Source organism: Otolemur garnettii, unplaced genomic scaffold (genome assembly GCF_000181295.1).
Source record: "Otolemur garnettii isolate 467f Iridium unplaced genomic scaffold, OtoGar3 scaffold00004, whole genome shotgun sequence".
Taxonomy (NCBI): Eukaryota; Metazoa; Chordata; class Mammalia; order Primates; family Galagidae; genus Otolemur; species Otolemur garnettii.
Genome location: NW_003852399.1, coordinates 35,791,676 through 35,809,869, shown reverse-complemented (window position 1 = coordinate 35,809,869; position 18,194 = coordinate 35,791,676). Strand labels below are relative to the sequence as shown.

The 18,194-nt window shown below is 37.6% G+C and overlaps 1 protein-coding gene across 2 annotated transcripts in view; it reads right to left on the bottom strand.

The window, feature by feature from the left end:
- NBN (nibrin) overlaps positions 1 to 18,194 on the bottom strand; it is a 45,982-nt gene that overhangs the window by 14,063 nt on the left and 13,725 nt on the right. For both annotated transcript variants that reach the window (XM_023517849.1, XM_023517852.1), the window contains exons 8-11: positions 13,005 to 13,102; positions 6,279 to 6,408; positions 2,917 to 3,189; positions 520 to 964 (exon numbers count right to left, since the gene is read on the bottom strand). In XM_023517849.1, coding sequence (XP_023373617.1) covers positions 520 to 964; positions 2,917 to 3,189; positions 6,279 to 6,408; positions 13,005 to 13,102 — 946 coding nt within the window. The remainder of the gene's footprint in view (positions 1 to 519; positions 965 to 2,916; positions 3,190 to 6,278; positions 6,409 to 13,004; positions 13,103 to 18,194) is intronic.

The following is an 18,194-nucleotide window of genomic DNA, read 5'->3' as shown; positions in this document are numbered from 1 at the left end:
TTCTATTAAAACATCTCATATACTTGTACCATAGCCAAATATCTTTTATCATAGTACAGCTTAATCTGGAAATCTACTAAAACAATCCTTTGTAATAGTTTTGTTTTTATTTATTTCATACTATTGAAGGAATCATCATTTTTTTTTTTTTTGAGACGTCTATGTCACCCTCGGTAGAGTGCCGTGGCGTCACAGCTACCTCAAACTCAAATTCTTGGGCTTAAGCAATTCTCTTGACTCAGCCTCCCAAGTAGCTGGACCTACAGGCACTAGCTACACGCCTGGCTATTTTTTTGTTGCAGTTCTCATTGTTGTTTAGCTGGCCTGGGCACCCTGACCTACAGGCACTGCCAGAATCATCATGTTTTTAACATTCACCTTATTGACTGACAAATTCTTATACTTAACACAGGGTGTTGAAGACATAATGCCTACTTATACTGTAAACACAAAATCGGAAGTATTTTGTAACATTTTAAGTTTCTATTTGCAATATTTCTCATTAAAAATGTTACTTACGGATATTCTGTTATTTTCTGGTATTGCTTTCTCACTCAAAGTGTCATTTGTTTCTATATCCATCTTGGGCCTTTTTCTAATATTGACATCTTCCTCTTGTTTTTGAACTTTCACTTCAATTTGTAACTCTGGCTTTGTGTTTTTGAATAACTCTTCCAATACTTCATCTTCGATAGCCAAATCATCAATTTCTTTTCTTTTATTTAATCTTAGCTTTTCTGTAGAACGGGATATATTGGCAGAATTTTTCACACTGAATTTTAAATCTGCTTCTGTAAATAAATTATCAGATTTTTTGTCCACAAATTCATTCTGAGATAAATGCTGCTCTTTATTTTTCCTTATTAAGGGTACAGTAGGTTGTGTTTGTTCCAAAAGAGAACATGACATCTCCATTCTTGCTGATTTGCATGAAGATACTTCTTGATTTTCTTCATCCCTTTCCCTGAGATATAAAAAGGAAAAGAAAACAAAACCAGACAATAAATACAACTAAGTAATTTTTTAGTTTGGTAATATTCCCCACTCCCACCACTTAATTCACAATATACTCTGGAATTTATTAATTAAGAATATCACTGGAGTCAACAAATAGACACTTGAAAACAGTACACAATTCCACATATTCTGCTGTTTTCATAGAGCTGATGGACTCTGTGGCTAAAGCCATGCAGACGTCTGTCTACTCTGGTGAAATAGCATTATTTGATTAAGCAATTGTAGGAAAAGGGAGAAAAATATAAAAATACAAAGGACCTGTTGCCAAGAGACACCAGCGTACTTTACAATGTAGAAACTTGTGGGCAGAGGAAAATTACCTTGGGACTATAATCTGATAGATTAACGAGAGATGGATTTGAGATAGTCAGAATGACTAACTCTAGAATGTGGTACTGACTGTATGCTGCAAACACTATGGGAACATGTCACTAAGAGTTTTCTAAACAATATTTTCTCACTCAGTAAGTACTAACCACTTTAATCAAACTGCACTAAGGCCCACAGAGGATATAAACAACTGTATCTCTGTACTCCAGGAATTCACTGGATTCATGCTGAATTGGAACAGTCAAGATAATAGTCTGTTAGCACCAACTTAATGTCAAGGTACTAGAAAAACTAACTCATCAGGAGGTTTCATAATATTTTAGATGGTCAGAGACTGAATCACAGGACTGAATCACAGGACTGGCAAGATGGAAAGGGAGGACTAATAGGACAGTGAAAATAAGAATCAACAATGTTGGTTTGGAGGCTCAAATGAGAAAAAAAGTCACATAGTGTAACAAGATGAACTCTATATGCATTCACTGAGAAGATGGATAGGTCTGTAAATCTACCTGGGAGGGATAACAACAGGATATCTGTGTGGCAAAGTAGAAGTGAAGCTTAAAGGTAAATTTAAGGCCAAATATGTTGAACATTTGTAATAAAGTCACAAAACCTGAAAGTGGAGCATAGAGAGTATAAGGAGCGGTAGGAGGGAGAAAAGCCCTCACAGGGCAAAGTCAGAGAGGCAACACACCAGGACAGGGCAGGCTCATAAACACCGAGAGAGGACTGCAATGACAGTCACCAAAAGGCCACTAGAACTGGCCATGGTGTCAGCGGTTAATTTCAAAAGGATGTCATTTCAAGATAAAATATTGCTAGTTAACAGATAGTTTGTACAGAAACAGGAACAATAACAATAGTCTTTTTAGAGAAGTTTAACAGTAATCGTAAAAAAACAAATGGGAGCAGCTGAGAAACCAGGTCAAGGGAAGGTGTTCAAAAATAAGTGAGGCCAGGAAACAGGGCTCACCTTTGTAATCCTAGCACTGTGGGAGGCCCAGGCAAGAGGACTGCTTGAGGTCAGGAGTTTAGATCAGCCTGAGCAAGATAGTGAGACCTGGAAAATTAGCTGGGCCGGGTGCTGGTGGCTGTAGTAAGCTATGATGATGCTACAGCCCTCATCGAAGGCAACAGAGTGAGATCCTGTCTCTTCCTCCTACCCCCACAAAAAACAGTGAGACTAAGCTTTAGAAAATCAAAGAAAAAGAAATAAAAAACCTAGATGATGAAGACATTAAAGCTAGTAGAACTCAAGAGAAAAATAACTGATAGAGTAAGTCAGAGAGATCTTGGAGGGAGTAAGAGAGATGGTGAAGAGAGAATAGGCAGATACGTGATTTTGAAACTCAAACATAAATAAGTTCGTCAAGAGAAATGCAGCAAATAAAACAACAAAGATAAGCTAAGGTGCAGAAGAAAGATGAAGGAGAAGCTGTCTCATGGGCTTACAACATTTCTGAGGAAATGAGGTCAAAGGGCCAGAGCTTTCCCCCAAAGCAAAATAGACTAACGAAATTAGTATTTTTTCAGAGACGAAAGAGAGATTATTAAATAAAAATATACCTCTTTTTGGTAAGTGGCTGAAAGTAGTTTATGATGGTGTTGGTCTGCTGCTGCTGAGAAGCTTGATCTCTTCCATTTATAGCTGGAAATTTAGTTGGTGAAAGCTGATAGTTTGGGATTTTCACCTTAGCCTGAGTATTTGAAACTACAATATTACTATTAGAAGTTGTTTTGGAAGGTTCCTTCATAGTAGGGCGTTCTTGGGAAAGCATTCTCAGATACTGTTCCTTTCTGCTGATTTTGATTTCTTTTGGCCTTTCACTCAAATCCATACTGTAGCAAAAGAAAACAATGCAAGGTAAACAATCAAGTTTATAGCAACTATTACCTAGAAACAAGGATCCTTAGAGAGTTCTGTGAGATCTAACTAACTACCTTTACACAGTAAGTCAGGGAATATATTTTACTATCCCAAGAAAGTAGCTCCTTTGTCATCTAAGCATCCTGAAGAGGAAGGGTGTCTTACTCTAATTCATCCCCTACAGCACATAATCAGGTTACAGCAATTGCCAAACACATAGAGAAGAATATCAACCTGGTATCCTATTGAAAATTAAACTAGATAATCCTTTGAAGTTTTTGTTTTGTTTAAAATTTCAAACTTATTTTCATGTAAAAAGGCTATAATAAAAAACAGAAAATCCAAATAATCCCCCCAATTCCAGTATCATAAATAATGGAGTATTTAGATCAGTTCTGATGAACTGATATGTTATATTCCAGCCAAATGGAATCTCTAGACTAGAACTCTATACTATCAGAAAAATACTTTAAACTCCCAGACTTTTACAAAGGATGGTTGAATTAGACACTACCTTTGCTATTCTTATTTAACAAAACCAAAACAAACAAACAAGATGTAAAGCTGTCATTCAAGCAATTTCTAAAACATTGACAGTTTAAAAAGTTAACTCTGGCCTCAATATAAAACATGAGTGTAGCAAAAATAAAAAATAAATATGGTCTAATGTAGTGATATCTTAAATACTACATTGTAGAATTTTTTCTTTCTTTTTTTGTGACGCACAGTCTATGCTGCCCTTGGTAGAGTGCCGTGGCGTCACAGCTCACAGCAACCTCAAACTAACTCTTGGGCTTAAGCGATTCTCCTGCCTCAGCGTCCCAAGTAGCTGGGAGCACAGGTACCTGCCACAATCCCTGGCTATGTGTGGCTGCTGTTGTAACTACACATAACATTCAAATATTGTCAATATCATACAGTACAAATACATTTATTTCAAATCTATTTCACCAATCACAAATGAAGCTGTATAATTCTCTTTAGCATTTCATTTTCAAGGAATGAAAAAACTATGCAAAGAGAGGGGCTGGCAAACTATAGGCTATATGCCAAATCCGGCCTGCCGTTTGTTTCTGTAAATCGTTTTACTGGAACACAACCACACTCATTCAATTACAGTCATATGCTTCATGACAACACGTCAGTCAACAATGACCACATATACCACTATGTTGGTTGTGCCATAAGATAATAATGAAATACTCCTATTGCTTAAGTGTAATCAACAGTACAACTAATTTTGTGTTTGTGGTAATTCTAATGTAAAACAAATCTATGTTGCTTACCACATAAAAGCATAGCACATGGAATTATGTATAATACATAATACTTCATAATAAAAGATTGTGTTGGGCAGCGCCTGTGGCTCAGTGGGTAGGGCGCTGGCCCCATATACCGGGGGTGGTGGGGTTAAACCTGGCCTTGGCCAAACTGCGACAAAAAATAGCCGGGTGTTGTGGCAGGCACCTGTAGTCCCAGCTAATCAGGAGGTTGAGGCAGAAGAATTGCCTAAGCCCAGGAGTTGGAGGTTGCTGTGAGCTGTGATGCCGCAGTACTCTACCAAGGGCAATAAAGTGATACTCTGTCTCTTAAAAAAAAAAGGCTATGTTACTGGTTTATTTACTATATTGTACTTTTTATCACTAGAGCATAGTCCTTCTACTTACACAAAAAATTAACTATAAAACAGCCTCAGGCAGGTCATTCAGGAGGTATCCAGAAGAAGGCATTGTTATCACAGGGTGGCAGCTCTGTGTGTGTCACTGCCCCTGAAGACCTCCTAGTGGGACAAGGTGTGGAGGTGGAAGACAGTGACATTGAGCACTCTGACCCTGTGTAGTTAGTCCTAGACTAACGTGTGTAATTTGTCTTACTTTTTAACAAAAAAAAAAAAAAAAAAAAAAAAAAAAAATGGGAAATAAGAATGGAATAAGAATATAAAGAAAGAATATACTTTTGGATAGCCAGACAATATGCTTTTCTTTTAAGCTAAGTATTATTACAAAATAAGTCAAAAAGCTAAAAAAAATTAGTTATAAAGTAAAAAAATACAGTAAATGAAGGTTAATTTAGTATGAGAAAAGTCATATTTTACAGTTAGTGTACACTGCAGTACACAGTGTTTATAAAGTTACAGCTGTGTAATGTCCTAGGCCTTCTCATTCATTTATCATTCACTCACTGACTCACCAGAGCAACTTCTAGCCTTGAAAACTCCATCTGTTATGGTGTGAGTAAAGTGACCACCAGACATTATCTTTTAAAAAGCCAATAAGGAGCCTTTATTTAGACCGGCCAGTCATCTTGCTTTAGTGGAGGGACCCCCTACAGCCTTTTTTCTGTCACAGCTACATGGTCAGCAGAAAAACATTTTAACAAGCAAGCATTCTTAACAAGCATGGAGGCAGCCTGCCCTATGCCCTGTTACAGGAACTGTGTTGGGGTGAGGGAGGGTTTGCTCCATCTCACATTCAGGGTAAGCACCCTGTCCAAGGGTACTATTTTTTTTTAAGGTACTATTTTTTATCTTCTATACCTTAGTTTACTATGCTTTTTCTATACTTTTCTACTATACCTTTTCTCTGTTTAGATATGCTCAGATATATAAGTACTTATCACTATGCTACAACTGCCGAAAGTATTCAGTACAGTAACACACTATACAGGTTTGCAGCTCAGGAACAATGGGCAGTAGGCTCCACCGTCTAGGTTTGTGTAAGTAGACTCTCCGATGGTCACAAAACGATGAAAGCACTGAAGAGCATTTCTCAGACAGCATCCCTGTTGTTAAGCCACGCTGACTATTTATTATTGTCTACGACTGCTTTTATGAGACAATGGCAAAGCTGAGTAGCTGGGACAGATACCAACAGCTCACAAAGCTAATATTTACTCTCCAGTCTTTTATACAAAATATGTTTTAACCCTCTCCTAAAATATTACTTTCTCAACCCACTCTCCCAAGTAATGATAGAATAAAGGCAACTGACTTTACTTTCTGAATATATTATTACTTTACTGACAGAATAAAAACAGAAGTTTGTTAACGAAGAAGCTTTACCATGTATCTGCTTGCTCTGACTCTGTGTCAGCTACGTATGTTGTGGTATTCACCGGGACACTCGGCTTTAGTTTTTCATTGACTGATAAGCCTTGTGAAAGGCTTGGTCCTGGAGTAGTTGTCTTTAACCCTGTAAATCACACAAGGAAAAAGAAACATTCACAATGGATACAAGATGGTCACTTCAAACTGTTAAGACCAGGCTATGCTGAGGGGATTAACTAGGTAATATGTGGTGTAGCACATGGTTGTCTCCAGTCAGTGGGGCCAACACAATAGTCTACAAGAAGCCTGCTGACATCTACGATGGGCTTAGCTAAGCCAAATCATTTTAGAACTACATCAAATCCTTTGTGATGAAGTATTATCAATTTAAAATCAAACTCTAATTCAAATTATGTTTTAAGTCAATAGGCAAGAAAATTGTATTTATTCCCCACAGAAAGTATATCTACCCAACCATCTATACAAATCAGAATGAATCCGAGTTCTATTTCACAAGGGATACATTATTTGAAATGAAGACACACAAAATCATTGTATACATAAATTTTTCACTACTCCAGAAAGCCATGGTTACATCATCATATTATTTACTAAAACAGCAACTTAGTTCAAGTGTCACGCTCTGAAATCCTTTTTTGAACACTGCATTAAGTGTTCCTCATTTCTTGTCCCATACCACTATGCATATCACTGTATTAAAAAGTCACTTAGCCAGCTGTGTGAACTATTTAACTTGTCTGTATTTTAGTTTCCTCATCCATAAAACAGGAATTATGATAACCTCCAAATAAAGTTGTTTTGATGGCAAAATAAACTGATACACAATAGCACTTTGCCAGCGTTAGCTGTCTGTTATCATTATTATCGAGTTATTTACTTGTTGTATTCCCTTATTAGACTAGAATCCTTGAGAATAAGGACTATGTCTTGCTGATTTCTTTATCTCTAGTGCCTAGACTGATATTTGGTATACAGGAGATATAAATAAGTATATTAAAATGTTAACTGGGTTGGGCATGGTGGCTCATGCCTGTAATCCCAGCACTTGAGAGGGTGACGTGGGTGGATTACCTGAGCTCACAGGTTTGAAACCAGCCTGAGCCAGAGCAAGAGCTCATCTCTAAAAAGAGCCGGGCACTGTGGCAGGTGCCTGTAGTCCCAGCTACTTGGGAGCTGAGACAAGAGAATCGCTTACGCCCAGGAGTTTGAGGTTGCTGTGAACTATGACACCAATTGCACTCTACCAAGGGGGGTGGGTGGGTTGTGACAAAGTGAGACTGTCTCAAAAAAAAAAAAAAAAAAAACTTAACTGAAAAATTTTAGAAGTTGACATTTACTGAATACCTAACGTAAATTATCACTCTGGTAGGTCCTCATGACCGGATATGCTTAATAAACGTTTATGAGTGATTCTAAATTCAGATATTTAAATACCTTCTGCCACTTTCCCTACATGAACTACATGAACTCCTTAGAAGCTCACTGGCATTTCCTTAAAAATATACATCTCAGACTAGGTGTGGTGGCTTACAGCTATAATCCCAGCTCTTTAGGAGGCCTAGGCTGAAGGCTGCGAGTTTGAGACTAGCCTAAATAACACGGCGAGACTCTGTCTCTAAAAACAATAGAATTATCCAGGTGTGGTGGTGGGCATCTGTAGTCCAACTAAGGCAGAAGGATTTCTTGAGCCCAGGAGTTTGAGGTCCCAGTCCCAGTGAGATATGATGATGCCATTGCACTCTACAACCTGGGCAACAGAGCAAGACCTTATCACATGTTTAAGTATTAAAACAGATGATGTGTATATACACATATACACACACGTAGAACCTCCATAGGTGACCACTTCCGAACACTGATCACCTCCTTAAGCTGACCTAATTGTGTGCCTAGTTTCTTATGTTGACCCCTCCATATGTTAACCAGTTTGTTACAGTCCCATAGGTGGTCAACTTACACAAGTTCTACTGCAAATACATCTAGAATTCACTTTAACTTGCACAGAAGTTTACAAAGAATAAAAATTACAAATGTTTATATAATCACTAAAAGAATTTATAAATCTAATCTAATGACCCAGAACTGATGTTTGTTACAGTAAGATTCCTTACAATGCTCTTCTTGCTGAAAATACCATGAGGGCAGAGATCTGGTCTGACCACTCATCTCTTTTCCAAGTATTTAGCATAAGCACAGGTATTCAATAAATATTCAATGAATGCTCGTTGAAGAAACAGATGAATGAACATGAAAAGAAAGGAGAAATCAAGGAAGGAGACATGCATTCATTCTGTTCCCCCCAAACTGGTTGTATTATAAAACTATTTGTAAGTCAGAAGTCCATGACTTGGAATCCACATAAACTTACCTGGGAATATGGGCAAGAAGTAATACTACTACTGGTAATGGACATTTTATTCATCCTCACGATCTTGTTTCTATATAAAATAATACCTTTTTAAAAAGTACAGTCTGGCAGTCAGAAAAGCACATTTTAGTACTGGATTGGCCATTAAGTTGTTATGAAGCCTGAACTTTTCTCAGCTTTGATACCTTTGCTTTTGTTTTGTTTTTTTAATGAAGTCTTGCTATGTTAGCAGAGCTGGTGTGCGCTGAGGCATTGTCACTGCAGCCTAAATTCCTGAACTTCAAGTAATCCTTCTAAGTCAGCTCTCCAAGTAGCTGGGACTATTGGCATGAGCCACCATGTCCAGCTAATTTTTACATTTTTTGTAGTGACACAGTCTTACTATTAACCAGGCTGGTCTCTAACTTCTGACCTCAAGCCATATTCCTGTCTGGGTCTCACAAGGTGTACTTAGCATGAGTCACTGAGCACAGTAGCCATCTCTAACCTTTTAAGAGAAAAATCAGATGATTTCTAAGGCCCTTTCAGACATTGCAACAGTAGAGGATAAAATTTTGTTGCTCCATACCAGCAAATATAATCTTGTATACCAGTAACCTAGTTCAATTAATCGAATATTTATGTTACAAACAAGTATTACGCTTGCTGCTGTCAGGGGAATTCAAAATTAGTAAGAACCTATAATCAATCCAGTGACCAAAAGAGGCATGGAAACAAATGGTTATATTTCAAAGTAGGAAGAAACTCTATTGCTGGACTAAAAAAAAAAAACAAATTAGAAAAGCTTCACGAAGGAGGTAAGGATTTGCGGAATGAGTCAGAGTCTGATGAGCAGTACTGGTATTCAAGGAATAGGGAACATGATGATCAAGGTGAGGAAGTGTGGGAACTATAAAAAACAATAGGGCAGTGCCTGTGGCTCAAAGGAGTAGGGCACTGGTCCCATATACCAGATGTGGTGGGTTCAAACCCAGCCCTGGCCAAAAACTGCAAAAAAACCCCCACCAAAACCAGAACCACAATAGCACATGTATATTTTCATAAAAATAATGAGAGCTAGAGAAAGTTTTTGAGAAAAATGAAGTTAATTCTACTGGCACAGTGCTGAGGGTCCCACTCCCTAGGCCATGAAGGCCTAATGAACCCTGCCACCCCATCACTCACATCTCTGCCTGAACTCTACCTCCTGTCAGACCAGTGGCAGCATTAGATTCCCAAAGGAGCAAACACCCTACTGCAAACTGCACACATGAGAGATCCAGGTTTTGGGCTCATTATGAGAGAGAATCTAATGCCCAGGCATCTGAGGTGGCATTGAGGCAGAGTTGCTAGAGTTGGGACAGTCTAGTTGTAAGAAAATAAGCTCAGGGATCCTTCTAATTCTGCATTATGGTTAGGTGTATAAGTATTTCATTACAATGTAACATAACAATAAAAATAAAGTACAAGATAAATGTAATGTGCTTGAATCATCCCAAAACAACCACCACCACCCTGGTCCATGGAAAAAATGTCTTCTATGAAACCAGTCCTTGGTGCCAAAAAGGGTGGGAACTGTTGACTTAGTGACATGTTAATTACAGAGAAGACTTTTGAGTTAGAGCCATTACCGGGTACAACAACCCTCAGGAGGTAAAAATGTAGAGAGTTCAAGTAGGACAGTAGCTGTGAGAAGGGACGATAGCACCCCTTGAGTGGAAGCTGTAAAGGGGTCCACTTCATAAAGTGGAAAGAAAGAATAAAACATGACCAGAGTTTAGTGTCTGAGTGCCTTTGTATATATGAGAAGACTGCTCTCGTTCAGTCCTCCCCGAGATATTTTCATTCAGTGGTTCATGGAATTCATTTGAGAAATAAGAGCTTAAAATTGGACAAAACAAACCAAAAGATCCAGATGTGTAGGCTGCATCCCAAAATATCCTGAACTACGAAGAATGTGAATGTGCATTAGAAACAGTTTCTCAAGCATGTATCTAGTTAAGAATTGGTTTCCTAAACAGAGAAACAAAGGACAACTGCCCCAAATGGGGATTGGGACAAGAGGATTGCTGGCTTACATCCAATGACTCTATTTTCATGTTTTTGTTGTTAAAGTCTAAAATTATTGATACTGGCCTTTATTTTCTGTAACAGAACAGAAATCCCTATCAACAAAATAATTATCTACAGCACCTGCTATTTCTAAAAGCTGGGAGATTTCTGACAGACAGGGAAGGAGCAGCTTCTCCAAGAACTTGGCTCCCTATCAGTGTCCATATGAAGGTGATTCTCACACTAATAGCCTGAAGAGTTGGTCTTTAGTGTCTCATTTTAAGGATGAATCCTAGGAATTTGGGGGAAATATTAAGCATATCACAATTCCACCAAAATAAGTTAACTGAACATACTTGAAACTTTACATGGAAGTTATCTGAACATATTTGAAACTTTACATGCACTTAAATTGCATGTATTCGAAGGTAGTCAGGGAAAGGACAGACATATTAGGTAAATAAACATCCTTATCCAAATAATAAAATATTAGCCTGTCAAAAATTTTTTTCAAATAAGTATCCTTTTGCATCTGTTCCCAGTCACACCTACACCATTACTTCTGATAACTTCACCCATATAAGCCACCCATACTGCAGTGTAATCATGTCAGTTTGAATCAATTACTTGCTAATTTCACAACCTCTCTGCCATTCCCCTCATCTACTAGATGTAGATAATATCCTGTCTTAAAAGAACTGTTTTGCAGATTAAAATTTGATGATGTATATATAAAGTACTTACTCCAGTCTTTGCACACTCTAGGGATAGCAGTTATCAGAACCAATCATTATTACTAATAATGTATATCCCTAAACAATTCCTGGTCATTAGGCCCTAATGGCTTACTGCATCCAAAGACCTAGCTTAGCACATTCTAAGGTTGCAAACACTCAGGAGATCACTCCCTAACTCCGTAAGTGCCATTCAATTGAGTACAATGTGAATGGTAGCCCCTGGAATGTACAAGGAGGTGATGCTGTTCTCTAAGTTGCCTCTTTCAGCCAAAGTCCAGTAACAGCTAATGAAGTAATTACAGAAAGAACCCAGGAAGGAAATAAACGTATGCATTAACACAAAATGGATGCTCTGATAGCTAGACAAAGAAAAGGGACAGGAAGAATAAGGGTAAAAATATCTAAGGTGAAAAAACAAGAAGGAAAAAAATTAAAGCAGCCATCTTTATAATGGCATTAAGTTTTTGTTTTTTTAAAAACCTACTGAAATGTGTTTTTAAAAAGGGATGATACTGTCTCTGAATACACTGGCTTTTGTGATCATCAACACTAAGATGATTATAATACACATTCTTCATGATATCACGACCCACCCAGTTACTTATGTCAGAAAACTAGGAATCGTTTCTAATTCATCCTTTGGCAAGTTTGCTGGGTGTAGTTCTAAAATATATCTTGAATCTGTTCATTTCTCTGAGTCTCCATTTTTTTGAGACAGTCTCACTTTGTCACCCTCAGCAGAGTGCCATGGCACCCTAGCTCACACAGCAACCTCAAACTCCTGGGTTCAAGATCCTCTTGCCTCAGTTTTTTCTTTTTTTAGTAGTGACATAGAAACCGGGTCTTGTATTCACTCACGCTGGTCTTCAACTCCCTGAGGTCAAGCAATTACCCTGCCTCAGCTTCCCAGAGTGCTAGGATTACAGGCATGAACCACTGCACTCAGCCTTGGATCTCCACTAGTACCACATTGGCCCATGGCACCAGGCTCTTTCTCATCTGAACCTCCACAATATTTTTCTAGTCATATTCTCACTTCCATTATGGACTCCTAGAATCCACTCTCTCCACAAATACCACAGTAATCTGTTCCTTCTGTCTGGAATTCTAGGCAACCCAGATCCTCATATGGCTGCCTTTTTCTCATCAGTCAGGATGCATGAGTGAGGCTCAAATGTCACATCCTCAGTTAGACTGTCTTCCCTGGTTACCTAACTATATACAGCCTACTCCCAGTCACTATTACAACACCTTGTTCTACTTTCATCTTTATACTTGGGCCTATCTGAACTTACATGTACATTTGTTTGCTTGTTTACCAAATCTCAATCTTTAGAACATAAAGTTCATAATAATGAAAATCTTGTTTACTTTATTAACCACTCTTTGAAACCTAAAAAAGTGCCCAGTACATGGAAGTCACAAATATTTACTAAATGAATAAACACATCAAAGTAAAAATAGTTTTAAAAAATGATAAATATGGTCATCCCTAGAAAGTGTAAGAATGTACATACTGCTTATCATCAATTTTATATACTAAATAACATTGTCAAAGAATCAATGAAATAATGCTTTAATTACCTGTACTGGGTTGCCCCTGAGGATCACAGTAGTTCTCTGTAGTCATGAAAATAACTGCCAATCCAATTTCTGCTTCAGGAATAGGTCTAAGACCCTGCCTATTAGAATGCAATAGTTGTTAAACAAGGATGACAACATATTAAAACTAGCAACTTTTATCAAGAGGACACCAACCTCCGTCAACCTCTTTCCCTTCCCAAAGAGATACCATAAATTTATGGTAAGGACAGAATTCCAAATATACAGAGTACAGACTTACTCACTGGGGCACTGCTACACGGGGCAAGTTCATCACCTTTTAATAACTCAGTCAACTTTATTTGTACAATAAGGGGCTAGAGTAAAGAATATAGATCTTTTAACTTCTAAAATTCTATAATTTTCAGAAGAAGAAAACAACAACAGATAAAACAATTAAAACAGGCTTTTGGTTGGGCATAGGGACTCATGTCTCTAATTCTAACACTCTTCCTGAGGCAAGAGGATCACTTGAAGTTAGGAGTTCAAAGCCAGCCTGAGCAAGAGCAAGATCCTGTTTTACAAAAAATAATTAACTGGGCAAGATGGCACTTGTCTGTGGTCCCACCTACTTGGGAGCCTGAGGCAGGAAAATCACTTGAGCCCAGGAGTTTCAGGAGTTGGAGGTTGCAGTAAGCTGTGATGATACTACTGCATTTTAGTAGCCTGCGACCTCGTCTCAAAAAACAAACCAAAACCCCCCAAAATAACAACCCCTCCCACAACACCGGACTGTTATAAGCAAATCTATGGTTATTATAATCATAAGATAAAAGAGAGGAAAAAAAAAACAGGAGAAAGGGGAATGAAGCAGCACAAAGAACTACACATAAGTGACATCTATATATGTGTTATAAAGCTTAAGTTTAAGAAATCATTATACTAAATTTACATGTATTATCTGAAAGGAATCTTATGGTGAACCTATTTTCTGTTATTCTGTAGTGTGAAAGACGGATATTATAAAATAAAGACAATTTAATACAATTTAGTAATAATTCTATTTGGTGGTCATTAGATATAAAATGTCTGATTTCAAACCAAAAGTTTAGTTTATTATATCTCAAATAGGAAGCAGTACAATTAATCAAACATGTGCCTAAACTATTTTGCCATCTTACTGGCAGCTTGTTTATGTCAGCAACAAAGCCTAGAGAGTGAGTGGGGATAAAATCACAAAAGGTCCACAGCTTCCTGAGAACTGAATATTTTTCCTTGCAAAAAGTGGTTCAAAGCCTGGAAGAAATGGCAGTCAGCTGGTGAAAGTTCTGGTGAATACAGTGGATGACAGAGCGTTTTCAAGTCCAGCTCTGTAGCTTGAGCAGCACTGTTTGTGCAACTGCATTATCCTGCAAGAGGACTGGTTTGTCTCTATGACCAATCTCTTCTGCTTAATCCCAAGCATCATCATCATTTTGTCCAATTGGCTACAGTAGACAACTGCTAAAATCAACTGACCAGGTTTCATAAAGCTGTAGTGGATGACATGGCAGGTCCTCGAATAACAGTGTCTTATTTATTATTATTATTATTATGGGTCAATATGAGGGCAATTCTGATTAGATAATGCCATCTTTATTAACATTGATGATAAAAAAATCAATTCCTGAATCAATTCCTGGCCAGGGCCATTGCCTATGAAATGTTCATACAGTCTCCCCATGTCTGCATTAGTTTGCTCTGGGCATTCTAAATTCCTCCCACATCCCAAAGATATGCATGTGAAGTAAACTGGCATGTCTAAATTGTCACAGTCTGAGCAAGTGCAGATGTGAGTGTACGCTGTGAAATAATTGACATCTTGTCTAGAGGAGATTCCTGCCTTGTACCTGGAGCCACCAGAATAGGCTCCTGCCACTCACAGCCCTGAACTGGAATAAGTAGGGCTGAAAAATGAATGAATGAATATAAATTATCATAAAACAGAAATTCATAAAGTATATGATAATCATACAAATGCATAATAATAAATGATGTAGTACAAAAGTGCTCAGTAAGCCTGCCACATTTATTGTTTTTGAATTATGTGGTGGCAGGAGGTGCTCCTGACAATTTTTGCATTGCAAACATTTATTCCTTTATTTAACTCACAATGATCACTGTCACTGATGCCTGCATCAAAAATTGGGTAATTATCTTGCTAGCTTTTTATTAATTTTTATTACATGTACATACATGCATAGCTCTCATTTATTTCAAAGTTTAATAACAGCAGTGTTTGGGGTCTTTAAAAGTTTGGTGATGTTTCCTTGACTAGAAATATGCCAGAGTAACTTTTGTTTGCATCAAAAACTGATAAAATTGGTTTTATTATATAATGTTTTGCTTAAAGCAGTAGTTTCTAAGATGTTAAATGAAGACTTATTGCATTAAAATTAAAGGCTTTTATTTACCAATATACTAAAAAGGTAAATTAGAAAGTGGTTAACAGATTTCTAATGTACTTAAGTGAAAAAACAAAAAGAATTAATAATAAGAAGAGCTGGCTTTCTGTATCCTCAAGTTCTACAACCACAGACTCAACCATTTATATGGCATTTTTTAAGAGACAAAATTTTATTTTATTTTATTTTTTTTGGCCGGTGCAGGGTTTGAACCCACCACCTCTGGTATATGGGGCCAGCGCCCTACTCCTGTGAGCCACAGGTGCCACCCAAGAGACAAAATTTTAGAAGTAGAGAACAAATTAGTGGCTGCCAGGGCTTAGGGACAAGGAATGGGAGGTTGGGAGATAGAGATAGGTGTGGGTACAAAAGGACAGGTGGCTTCCTTGTGGGGATGCAACTATTCTGTTTGTTGACTGTGAATCATGAACATACACGTGAACTAACTATCAAATCAAATGAGTCTGTATAATACTGGGGAAATCTGTATTAATATTAAAAAAAGAACAGTACAATTATCTCAATGGAACACAGACAATAGACATGAACAAGTATTTCACCTAAGAGCAAATAACAAGTATCTAATAAACATGTGAAGAAATGTTAAGTCTCACTGCTTATCAAAGAAATATAAATCAAAATCACAATATGATGATTATATAACCATTCAACTGGCAAAAACGAAAATGTATGACAATTAAGTGCTTAAAACAACATACGTCCACTTTATCTCTTACATACCGTGGACAGGCATGTGGTAAGTGGACCATAACAGTTTGATACTACCTCCTAAAGCTGAACATTCACAGAACCTGTGAGCCTGCAGTTCTATTCCTAGGAATGTTCCCCCCAAAATCCTGTACAAGTACCAAGAGGAAACGTACAAAAGCGATCACATAAGCAGTGTTTATGATAAAAAACTGGAAAAAAATTTTTTTTCCAGTAAAGGATGAACAAACTGTGGTATATTCACATAATGAAACATACTGTATCAAAAATAAATACATTATAGAAACCTGTAACAAAATGGATAAATTTATATCAGCAATATGTAACAGTAAAGGAGGAAAAAGCCTCAAAGATTACAGGTAGCATGATGACCACATTATAATTAAATACAAGGCCAGGTGCGGTGGCTCACACCTGTAATCCTAGCACTCTGGAAGGCCCTGGAAGGTGAACTGCTTGATCTCATGAGTTTGAGACCAACCTGAGTAAAAATGAGACCCCTCGTCTCTACTAAAAATAAAAAAAAAACTGAGGTTCATAAGCTCAAGACTCAGAGGTTGCTATGAACAATGATGATGCCATGGCACTCTACCCAAGGCAACAGCTTGAGACACTGTCTCAAAAAAAAAAAAAAAAAAATAGGGCAGTACCTGTGGCTCAAAGGAGTAGGGCGCTGGCCCCAGCCAAAAACTGCAAAAAAAAAAAAAAAAGAAGAAAGAAAAAATAAAGTTAAATACAAGTAAAAGTTACATACACACAAACACATAATGAATACAGTCCCCAACTTATGATAGTTTATGACCTTTCAACTTTATGATGGTGAAAAGTGATAAGCATTTGGTAGAAACTGCATTTGGAATTATGAATTCTGATCTTCCCAGAAGAAGAGATAGTGTGGTATGATATTCTTCTTTGAGATATTCAAAACTTTATTATAAAATAGGCTTTGTGTTAATTTTGGCTATCTACTGGTTAATATGTATTCTGAGAACATCACACAGTTGCTAACCAATGACAAGGTGAGTCAGGGACATTTGAAAACAATGCCCTACCCACTGGTATGCATAGGCTAGGCTAAGCTATGAAGTATACAGTAGGTTAGGTGTGCTAGATGCATTTTCAACTTACAATGGGTTTTTCAGGATGTAACCCTATCATAAGGTGAGGAGTTATCTGTACATTAAAAAAGAAAAAAAACAATGAAATTACATTTAAAAGATAGTAAATGACAAAGACAGTCATCCCATGCAAGGGGGAGATGGGGCCAGGAGTACCATATAATTGGATGTTATAGGCTATTTCAAGTATCTAGTTTGTATTTTGGGTAACAGATTTTCAGACATCTAATGTATTAAAAATACCTAATTAAATACTCAGCAAACAAAATTAATGTATACTATGCACAGTTCAATGATACGAGTGTCTCTGAACCAAAGATTATGATTCATCCAACTTTGTACAAGGCTGGGGAAAAGTTCAGGACAGAAAGGAGAGGAGGAAGAGCAAGAAGAGATAATAAAGAAAGAATAACAGGACAAATCCCCAAATTTGAGCTACGATACTAGGAATATATCGCAGCAGAAACAAAAATGAGGATTCTAAGTGTTCCCCTAAATTTCTAATCTTCTTCAGAAAATATTTAATCTTAACCACTGATAGCCTGTACCCCCTTCTCATCAATGTAGCCATGACACCAGCCATGGCAGTAACCAATTGCAATGCTGCCCTTTGTCTGAAGTTCAGCCAATAGCTGGCATTACTGGCTACTTTGCTTCACATAATGTCACCTTCAGTGACCAACAAAGGCTAAGCATAGAAGTGTTATAAGTGACATCCTTTCTCAATATAAAAGTGGCCCCCCAAAACTAAATTATAACAGGAGTCAAAGACTACAGAATCAAGTGTCACCTCAGGATTAAGGCGCCAGGGTCTGAGTAACCTTGTCCTCCAGTTACTTTCTTACCTCAGGGAGTGTGTAAGTGTTGAAAGGCAGCAATTTGCAATTTGGCACAGTGAAGAGCTTGGACCCCAGAACCAGACTGCTTGAGTTCATACCTGG